At 42.5% G+C, this 11,175-nt stretch overlaps 1 protein-coding gene across 1 annotated transcript in view; it reads right to left on the bottom strand.

Annotated features, from left to right (window-relative positions):
• LOC101849168 (acylcarnitine hydrolase) overlaps positions 1-8,769 on the bottom strand; it is a gene marked incomplete at both ends in the record, with an annotated part of 10,926 nt that extends 2,157 nt beyond the window's left edge. Inside the window, 4 exon segments of the mRNA XM_013089268.2 lie at positions 1,182-1,584; positions 5,070-5,315; positions 5,716-5,811; positions 8,641-8,769. Of these exon segments, the coding sequence (XP_012944722.2) occupies positions 1,182-1,584; positions 5,070-5,315; positions 5,716-5,811; positions 8,641-8,769 (874 nt within the window).
• Between the last annotated feature and the right edge of the window lie 2,406 nt (positions 8,770-11,175).

Below are 11,175 nucleotides of genomic sequence, written 5' to 3'. Positions count from 1 at the left end.
TTGTTGTTGTTGTTGTTGTTGTTGTTGTTGTTGTTGTTGTTGTTGTTGTTGTTTCATTTTAGCAAACATTATCATGTCTTGCTCAATGAGTTAACAAAAAGTTGTTATGTAATCTGAAACACCACGAGGAGAGATCTAGAGGTCTCCTAATTCCTTCCGGGTGAGCCATTAGCTCAGTTGGTATCATGCTGGACTGCAGAGATGATGACTTTGGTTCGAATCACCAGCGCAGCAATCTGAACTTGAGTTATTTTGAAGAGTTTTTCAGACTCTTCGCCCATTTGGCTTGGTCCTGTAAGAGATTGACGTTAGATTCGGAGGTCCCATCTCTTAAATATATTATCACAGAGTTGAAAGTAACTTTAAACCTACACACGTTCACAATTGGTCGCTTTTAAGGACAAGCGGGCTAACCCAGATTTCGGGGGTTTCCAGAAATCTTCACTTACACTAAAGGTGGGCATTGCCCTACCTATAGGAGAAGTTTGGTTTCATTGGTGTGTATCTTTGTTTGGTTATAGAGAAAACGTTCCTTGTCTTTTAAAGAAACGGAACAAGGGGCAAAAACTGTTGCTTCGATTTTCTCAAAAACAGCGTTTTTCGGGATAGCCCCCTTGCTTCTTAAAAAGAACCACTTTTGAATTGTTTCAAATGTGCAAAGATGCAACCTATACAATTTTACAATAAAAGTTTTGAATCCTTAACCTGTTTGAAGTATGCAAAGATACAGACTTAACAGTTTCACAATTTTGAATCTTAACCATGCTCCCGTTCATCCGGCCTTGCCAAGATGATCTTGCGAGGCAGCGTCCAGGGAAAAAGGACCAGAGGCAGACGGAAGAAGAGTTGGGAGGACAACATCTAGGAATGGACAGGCCTGGAACTCAAAGACACGTTCAGGAAAGCTGAAGACCGGAAGGAGTGGAGGAAGCTGGTGGCCAAATCTTCAAAAGCGCCCCGACGGACATCCAGTCTACGGGATAGGTGAAGGCGAACCATGTTTGCAGTATGCAAAATACAACCTTTACAATTTCACAATTTTGAATCTTAACCATGTTTGAAGTATGCAAAGATGCAACCTATACTCTACACAACAATTTCACAATTTTGAGTCTTAACCATGTTTGACGTATACAAAGACACATCGTATACAATTTTACCATACTGAATCCTCAACTTACCATGTTTGAAGTATGCAAAGATTCCATGAGAAAACAAGGCTCCCTCGTTGTTGGTAAGTGAGACGAGAAAATTTTTGTTTAAAAACTTGGTTCTCTTCAAGAGCTCTTCGTCCCGGACCATCTCTGGGATAGCTGCCTCGAAATACTCGCCGTCAATCGCAACCTGTTGCCCATAATACACGGTTCCCGCTGCCAATTTGAACTTGTCCTCCGGAAGTGACCTCAGGCAGGTCAAGACCGCATCAATCTCTGCTTCCGAGAGCGTCCTCTCCATTGTTCTTTTGGATTCGGGAATTTCCGCAGGCCAGCACTCGGGGAGGAGCATGAGCAGCTGGTTCACAAGGATGTCTGATGAGCCTGGGGTGGACTGGCTGATGAAGTGACCACCGCTCATTAAGATCCCCTGTGAATATTTATGCAGAATAAAACGAATAGTGACCTCAAAATTACACCTCAAAATTACACCTGCTCGGTACCTAATTTTGATAAACTTGACGTCGAAAATGTCTAGTTTCACATTATCGCTACCTCAGAATTACGAAGTTTTATCTTCTCAGTACATAGTTTTGATAAATTTGACGTAAAAAATATATACTATCACAATAGGTCAAGCTTTTTCGGAGGCAAATATTTTCTTTGAATATCTGGATATTGACCGCGAATATTCTTACCATTAGGATAGAGCAGATAGAGCGTTTGCTTTCTGACATCATGGCCTCAGTAACTCAAAACGGTCAAAAACGCAAGATAGAACTTTGTAATTCAGAGGTAGCGATAGGACTACTGTATGAGATCACTTTAAACATACAGACCATCCACCCAGCCTTTACATTCACTGCGGACCACATTTTCTTACCCTCGTTGCTGAAAGGCTACCATGGCACAGTAAAAAGGGCCCCAGTGCAATCATGATAATTTTACTTCTTACCTGTTCAGAATATTGTCTGTGTTTCTGAGGCGCAATACGAGTGCCCCTTGGCACGATCGTTTCGGTTCTTTTCAGTTCGGTTTGCTTGCCAGATTGAGGAAAGGAATGATCGGTGCTTTAATATCAACTAAAAGTACTCTACAGGAATGGGGCAATAAATCTTGATATGCAAAAAATTATAAGGTCTAGATCTATACTCTCAAAACAAAATACGCCTCGCGAAATATCACTTCCGGATTTTTTAAAATTACAGAGACAGAAGCGTCGGCCGACAACAGCGATCGGCGAAATAAAGAAATTTAGCTTTTAGCAGCAAAACTGTCTCAAAACTGAAAAAAAAAACCCAAGGGCGTCATGCTCTGGAGAATATTTTAAAGAATCTTTTGGCGAAAACACATGTCGATCGATGGAGCCATTAAAAAGCCTTTTGAATAGCAAACCCACAAATAGATAATAGATAAAGTCGAATGGTGTGATCAAGTGTGAATCGGTTATTACGTCAAAGTGTACGATCTAGGGTTTATATTACAATTCAAGTCTATGGTCTGACGTAATGGTTGAGCTCTTTCTCCTCACTAGTGGTTGGCCTGTGCTCTGGTGTGGTTTTCTCCTTCTTTCCTATCAATCATCTATCGTCCTTATCTCCCGTCCTTCTTTTTTGTGCTTGTTACTCTCTTGTTTGTTTGTTTAGTATAGGGTTTTACGGCGCTCGCAACTGCATAAGGTCATATGAGCGCGCGGGACACACCTAATACTTTTTCGTTGGTAGGAAATTTTGAATTTTGCCCGGGTGGCGGCCGAAGCCTACTCTTATCGATTTTAGACCACCAAGGGATCTTTAACGTGCGCAACTTGCACACGGGCCCTCCGAGATTTTTCGCCCTTGTCCGAGAAGGCTAGGTGTAGATCTTTCCTACCAGAAGATCAGGGGTGTGGCAGAAAGACAGCAGTTAGGAGGAGCCAAGGAGTAGCAGTAGAAAGGCTGCAGAAAGAGTCAGGAGCCCAGAGGAGGGGGCAAAGGCGGTGAGGGGTGGGGGCTGAAAGTGGAAATGAAAGCAGACAACAGAACATTGTTAGAGATCAGGAAAAGATGTGAAAGGAGACAATTTTAGAGAAGAAAATGTTTTGGTCGCTACCCGGAATCGAACCCGGGACCTTTGAATGAGAGGCCAACACCTTAACCTCTAGGCCACGAGAGCCCCTGTTACTCTCTGTGGAGCACCTCTAATCTCCAGCACTTACGTTACCTTATCGTGTTGCGAGTGCCGTAAAACTCTTACGCTGCACAGTGGCGACCGACAGTGGCATTGTTTGCAAACTGTCCTGTATTTGTGCAATAGTGTGTATTTATGTATTTATTTCTGCATGTATGTATTTATGTATGTACGTATTTATAATTATGTATTTATGTATATGTATGTTTGCCATTGTAAAACAAAGTGCCCTTCTGGGACAAATAAAAGTGTAATTTATTATTATTATTATTATTATTATTATTATTATTATTATTATTATTATTATTATTATTATTATTATTATTGTTATTATTATTATTATTATTATTATTGTTATTATTATTATTACCCAAAAAAAGAAATAGAAAGTGGCGTGTCTTCGGGTCTTTGTACTCTAAGTGTGTTCTAACAAGTATCCCCGTGTTCACGCCAGGGTGTTCTATGACGTTATATCACAGTCATCTCGGGTCGGCCCTGGCAGGCATGGACGAAGCAGTCAGCCCTGAAGTGATCCACGTTGAGTTGATGGACGTATAGAATTGTTCAATCTTGACATCCAACATTAACTGACCTTGTAGGTTGCGATCCCAGTCAGCATTCGCTAAAAATTGGGAGTGGCATTAGCTCAGTGGGTATCATGCAGGACCAGGAGCAGACGGCTAGTAGTAGTAGTAGTAGTAGTAGTAGTAGTAGTAGTAGTAGTAGTAGTAGTAGTAGTAGTAGTAGTAGTTGTAGTAGTAGTAGTGTCAAACCTGTGTAAGACGGCCACCCATTGTCAAGGAGAAAAATGGCCGTATAAGACAGATGGCCGTCTCAGGCAGGACTGATCAAGATGAAGAAAACAAACCCCATTCCCAATCAAAAGTAGCCGCATTATTGTTGTTGTTGTTGTTGTTGTTGTTGGTTTGTATTTTGTTAGTTATTTTTATTGTGTGGCTGATTTTGGGCAAGGGTGACAATAAAACGAAATGTGTCAGACAGGGAGGACCGAGTGCTATAGAAAAAAAACACACATGGGTCGCTACCACTCGAAGAACGAGCGAAGCTCCTGTCACAAGTTCATGTTGACGCCCATTGTTACTTTGTTACAGACTGGGTAAACAGTGACCACTCATCTCACTTACGATTTGTGTATGAGTTCTGGGAGGGGCTTATGGGTTGTGAGGGATCACACGCTCCCTCACCAGCAGCTGGAAATTGGTACCTATTGGTCAACAGTGGGAGGGGCCTACGCAACATGATCGGTTGGAGGGACTACCTAACAACAACGACAGGTGATGAGATTATGACTGCTCGCCCACAACGCCAGGGGCCAGTGCACAATTTATGACAAAACGTAATGGAGTAGCTAAGGTGGCCGTCTAAGACAGGTGTTATTGCTTAGTGTGATAGGGGTTGTGTGTTAAAACAACAACGCGGCCGCGTTGGACAGGTGCCCGTTTTACACAGTTAAATTATATTTTAAAAACCTCAAGGGGGGAAATGGAAAGTGGTCGTTTGTACAGGTGGCCATCTTATAGAGGTGGCCGTCAGGGCAGGTTCGACTGTAGTAGTAGTAGTAGTAGTAGTAGTAGTAGCAGTAGTAGTAGTAGTAGTAGTAGTAGTAGTAGTAGTAGTAGTAGTAGTAGTAGTAGTAGTTTTCCCTTAAGCTATTGCCCTCTCGAATATCCCTTCACTGTACCAGCAGAGTCTCTGGTACCACCACAGTCTCCTGTACCACCGTACCTGAGAGAAGAGCGAGGCAGTCTCGGGTACAACACACAGCAGCGACACACTGTCCGCCCCAGACGACTCGCCGGCCACTGTGACGTCAGACGGGTCACCGCCGAACGCCGCGATGTTGTCGTGGACCCAGCGAAGGGCCATAACCTGGTCCTTGAACCCCTGGTTTCCCGCCAGGCCGCTGTTGTTCCCCTTTAGACAGCCGAGCCACGCCAGGCGGTAGTTGATGGTGACGACTATGATGTCCTCCTGGTGACAAGATGTTTGGTGAGTTTTTGAAATATTTTTTTACGGCATTTGCAACACAAATAGGCCATGAAAGGGTCGAGGATTTGATGTGTAACAAGAGAGTACTAAACAAAGGAGAGAAGGGGAGAGACCTATGCGTATGCAAAATATGTGTGAGAAATGAGAAATGCTGTGAACAATCTTATTTTCCGTGTGAGGGAGATTTATAGCATTTTACATAAATTTATGAAGAAAAGTTTTTTAATATAGCCTCAATTTTGGTGAAAAAAATCTAGATTAAGACAAATTGATACAAATTGCTGTACAAAATATGGGTGACACTGGTTCACCCGTTTAAAAAGATGTTTGAGGATAAATTGCGCCAGGAATTTTTGACGTCACTATTCTGGTGCTGACTCACCTTCGTGACCAGGGAGCCGGGGATGTTCTCGTTGGCAGCTCCCATGATGAGCGCGCCGCCGTGTATGTAGACCAAGACTTTCTTTGGTGTTGTCCACTGTGGAGGCGGGTCGGCGGTTGAGGAGTAGGAAAAGGGGGAAAGGGGAGGGTGGTAGGATTTAGAGTGGGGATGTTGAAATAAAGGTAGGCAGCAGGCAGCAGTGTGGGGGGGGGGGGGGGTAAGGGTTGGAGTTGTAAAAAACCCTTTCTTTCTTCTCTTGAATCACATTTAAATTTTTAAATTGTTTGCCAAAAAATCAGAACAGTTAACCCTCTTTAATACGCCCCCCCACCAAAAAAAAAAATCATCAGTCCCCCTTGCCTTCCAGCTGGTTTTGCCAACGTATGAAAAGAAACGTCTCTGTCTGAATATATAGTATTTGCAGCTTTTCACTATGGCAGTCATAAACTCACTCCAATCATGATCTCTGAAAAGGGGGGGGGGGGGGGTAAGACTTAATGCCCCAACGGATAGGGCATGAAATTGGAATGGGGGGGGGGGGTTGAGGGGAAGGAGGAGTTGGAGAGTTGGAGTTGGAGTTGGAGTTGGAGTAGGCGGGAGAATAGGTTGTGGAGTGGAAGGGGAAAAGGGAGGAGGGTAGATGGTGGAATTAAGGGGAGCGGGGCTAGAGGAGGCAAGAACAACAAAACTTTCTTCGATTCTCAACATTTGAACGTAAGTGATATTCAAAATTCCTAAGATCATGACAGAACCCTATTTACATTATTTTGAACGTAAGAATCTGTAAAATCGAAAGTTTCTATCGCTGTATAATATATCGCTATAAAATACTCCAGTATTGAGCCATTGGTTTCCTATTTCACTTTTTTAAATGCCTTCACTCTTGGTTCATAAAGTTGCATAGATACAAGCAAACAAGAATCTCTAAAGCGTTCCTGACACTTTGTGTCGCTATAAAAGGAGACTAAACATTTTAGAAGGAATTACACACCCAATGTATGTGTGTTCAGATTTTAAACACAACAATTTGTATTTGTGCATTCTCAAGCCACCTGGCCTCTCTTTGTTTAAAAAGTCATTGTATAAACGAGACACATTTTAGAGGAATGATGTGAACGATTTTACATTATTGTTTAATGTTGAAATTCTATAGTTTCCACCTATGTTTTGCTTTTTTTTATCTTCGAGTCTACAACAATGGTACCTTATACATGTGTACTGATAGACATGATGATCTAAGCTCTAAGCCCCAGGTCGTCGAGCTAAAGGCGTGGAAGCAGCTCGTAATAATATAGTTTGCCTCATGATTACCCTTCAAAATCAAAAGTGAGGCAGCGTGGTGGAATCAGGCTCTCGTCAAAATAATCAAAGTGAAGAAACTTGCTTTTTTCGCAATTTTGTGAATTTTTACAAAAATTTTGTTTTTTGGCTAAACACCTTACATGCCCTTTGAAGAACTCATTTCTGTGTGGATGTTTTTGAAAAACGTCGATTAAAGGCACAAAAAAGGTAAATTTTCAGTTACCACAGACTCTTAAGCTAAGGAAATAACTACTCTTTGGCGGCCATTTTCTCACTAATTTTACCTCTGAAAACAGGTGACCCCCATCTCCTTCATTCGCAAATATCTCGACTTATATTAATGATAAATGGATATTTCTTTCATCCAAATAAAGACGAGTGAACAAGCTTTAAGATGATACCAATAACTCTACACGCCCAAAAATTGACGAGAGCCTGATTCCACCACGCTGTGATACTAAAGATAATTGTATGAGTTTGCATGCCAGAAACTTTACACCTCTTTCAAAACTGGAGATGATCAAAATATTGTTGACGCCTCCTCACATTTCTAACCTGTCACTTTTCTCAATTAACTAGAGGTCGTGTGCAGGGGTGCTTAAAGGGTTTTCCAACAACATGTTCTCAGAAAGACACTTACAGGTGTCTGTGGTGAAGCGGTTAGGAACTTATCTGTCGAAGGCAGGAGACTTGAAATCGACCCCCCAATTGGGGAGAATTTCTATCGAGTATCTCGGTCTTTATGTTAGGATGTTGTATCCCTCTCAGCTCGGGTTGGCCCTGACAGGCAGGGTCGGAATCTTTCCCCCTGAAATAGTCTACATTGTGTCGAACGGGGCGTAAAAAGGACCGATATATATATTAGAAGAAAGACAATTAGTCGCTACCTCAGAAATTATAAACTTCTATCTGACGTTTTCGGCTGTTTTTAGTTTTTTAGACCATGGTGTCAAAAAAAATTTCTATCTGTTTTACCAAAAATCGTAATATTGTTCAGAGTCGTTATCAAGATATTCAAGGATTTGCATTCGAACAAGGCAAGAGGGTGACCGAGAAAGACCTGGATAGATGGAGTCAGAGAAACATTAACCACCCACGGCATCCCCCTGACGACCCAGGCTCTCCGGCTGGCGACAGAGAGACGTCTCTTTCTTCCCGCGACACCTATAATAAGGGTATAAGCGGTGGATAAAAGTAAAGTAACGTAAGCATTCGTAAAAGCTTGACATGTTGGGAAACTTTGACGTCAAATTTCTCAAAACTAGGCACTGTGCAGATAGAACTTTGTAGTTCTAAGGTAACAACGAGTGTATCAAGCGTAATGCTACCTGAGAATGACAAAGTTCTATCTGCTCATTCCCTTTTTTTTTGGGGGGGGGGGAGAAATTTGACGTAAAGAATTTTGAGTTTCACACCAAGTCAAGCTTCTCCTAATGCAATTCTTTGAATGTGTTGATATCGACTCCGAATGCTATTATGATTTTAATAGAGCATAATATAGAGCATTTGGTTTTTGATCCCATGTTCTAAGTACTCAAAACGGGCCAAAAAAGTCAGATAGAACTTTGTAGTTCTGAGGCAGCGATAAATGAGCACTAAGTACCAACAGCAGGGAACAGGTACCTGGGTGTCGTTTGCCGGGAGGAAGATGTTGAGGAAGAGACAGTCCTCGCTCTGTGGGCTCCCGATGTCCACTCCTGACGGCTGGATACACGCGGGCCCGGGGCTGCCTGCGTCATACTCCTGGCTGGCCTGTGGACACATGCAGTGAGCTTTGTGGACACATGCAGTGGGATTTGTGAACAGATGGTTTGTATTTGTGAATAGATGGTCTGTATTAGTGAACAGAAGGTCTGTATTTGTGAATAGATGGTTTGTATTTGTGAACAGAAGGTCTGTATTTGTGAACAGAGGGTCTGTATTTGAGAACAGATGGTCTGTATTTGTGAACAGATGGTCTGCATTTGTGAACAGATGGTTTGTATCTGTGAACAGATGGTTTGTATAATTGTGGACATATATTTGTATTTGTGAACAGATGGTTTGTATTTGTGAACAACTATTTTGTGAACATGTTTTGTGAACAGATAACATGTATTTCGTACTTTGTGAACATAGATTTTGAGAACAAATATTTTGCATTTTTTTCAACAAATATTTTGCATATTGTGAACAGACATTTTGCATTTTGTGAACATATATTTTGTGAACATATATTCTGTGGACAGATACTTTGTATTTCGAGGAAAATTGTGTAAACAGATGTTGTCTCATGTGGATTATTACAACAGAACAGACGGCGTGATGTCAAGTTCTCCCACAACCCCACAACGACGAAACAGTAACAGTTGGCCAGCGATGATGTCCGTGAGTGGCGTCGATGGCCTCTGGCCTAGTGTTTAGGCTAACAGCCTCATCATCGTGAGATTGCAGGTTCGTAGGTTCGAGCCTCAGCTCGGTCCGACGTTGTGTCCTAGGGAAAGCCACTTAACACGAATTTCCCATTTGGCTCAGTCCTTTTGGAGATGGACGTTAAACTCGGGGGACCGCCTCTTAAATATCCTAACAGTGTTGATAGGGGCGTGAAACCTATATACCATTTTTCACAACGGGTGAGTCGGGGACAAAAATAATAAGACAAATCTACCACACCAACACGACAGCACCGTGTAGTTGTGCTTCTCGTGTGTTCGTCCTCCACAGTTCTCCGATATAACTGTTGGTCCACTGTTTCGTCATACTACAGTACCAGGCTTACTGCGCGCTCAAAGAACAAAGGTTTCGCGACGTGGTGGGATCAGGCGCCCGATCGTCAGTTTTGGGGCATTTGGAGTAATTGGTATAATATAAAAGCGTGTCCCTTTGCCTTGCCTTCGATTTAAAAAATGATCATCTAACTTAAATAGAAGTCGATCTATCTGCGATTGATGAAGTCAAGGGCCGACTGGTTTCAGAGATAAAATTGTCAAGAAAATGGCCGCCAAAGTTTGGTGAGTGGCGTCGGTAGCCTAGTGGTTAGGCTACCGGACTCGTAATCGTGAGATTGCAGGTTCGGGGGTGCGAGCCTCAGCTCGGTCCGACGTTGTGTTCTTGGGAAAGGCACTTTACACGATTTTCCCACTTGGCTCGGTCCTATCGGAGACGGACGTTAAATTAGGAGGTCCCGCCTCTTAAATAACCTAATAGTGTTGATAGGGCATTAAACTCATACCATTTCACCATTTTCACCAGTTTGGTGACTTCCATAGCTTGAGAGTCCTGGGAGACTGCATATTTACATTTTTGGTGCCTTTAACTGTAATCGATGTTTTTCAGAAAAATCTCAACAGATGAGAGAAGGACATAAAAGGTGTTTAGGAAAAAAAACGAAGAAAAATTCAATCAAAATTGTCAACCCAGCGGGGAAAAAAGCCGTTTACTTCCATATCATCAAGCTGACGAGCGCCTGATTTCACCACGATTTAAAATATATTATTTTACGCTGGCGCCCGTCCCCGTCTGTCCTCGTCCTACCATCAGACGGACTGACATATTTACTTCTAATATCTCAATCTGTGGCGTCAGTGGTCTAGTGTTTAGGCTACGGGACTTGTAACAGTGGGGTTGCGAGTCCGAGGATTCGAACCTCTAGCCGACGTTGTTTCCATGAGAAAGGCAGTTTACGCGATTTTTTCCCATCACCCATGTGAGTGAATTTGGGTACCCGGCCACAGATAGCGAAAGATCTTGTCAGTAAGTTAGTGGCTTAGCCCCTATAAAATAGTAGCTTGCACTGTATGCTTCCCAGGACGTTGAGATTGTTTCAGAATGCTATCAGGTCTGCTGGGGGTAATAATATCGGATTGTAATGCGCATTGTGCTTGCTGTTGAGCGGGAATTTGAGATATACAAATGCTATCTATTATTGTCTTTTATTACTACCGTAGTGTTCAGACTCAATGCCCGCGTCACACTTGGACTGGAGTTGACGAGAGTCTTGTCTTGTTGGTTTTACGGCGCCGTAAAACTCCTTCCGTCAAGTCTCGTGTAATGTAGGGCAAGTTCTGCCAGGCTAAATTTCTTCGAACATATTTTTCGCAGAAATGGTTAAATCTGATATTACATCTGAACTCCTGATCAAATTTTGCTGTGAAACCAAGCCATATATAATAGAATTTG

This window comes from Aplysia californica, unplaced genomic scaffold (assembly GCF_000002075.1).
Source record: "Aplysia californica isolate F4 #8 unplaced genomic scaffold, AplCal3.0 scaffold00913, whole genome shotgun sequence".
Taxonomy (NCBI): domain Eukaryota; kingdom Metazoa; phylum Mollusca; class Gastropoda; order Aplysiida; family Aplysiidae; genus Aplysia; species Aplysia californica.
This window is presented reverse-complemented; position numbering and strand designations above follow the sequence as displayed.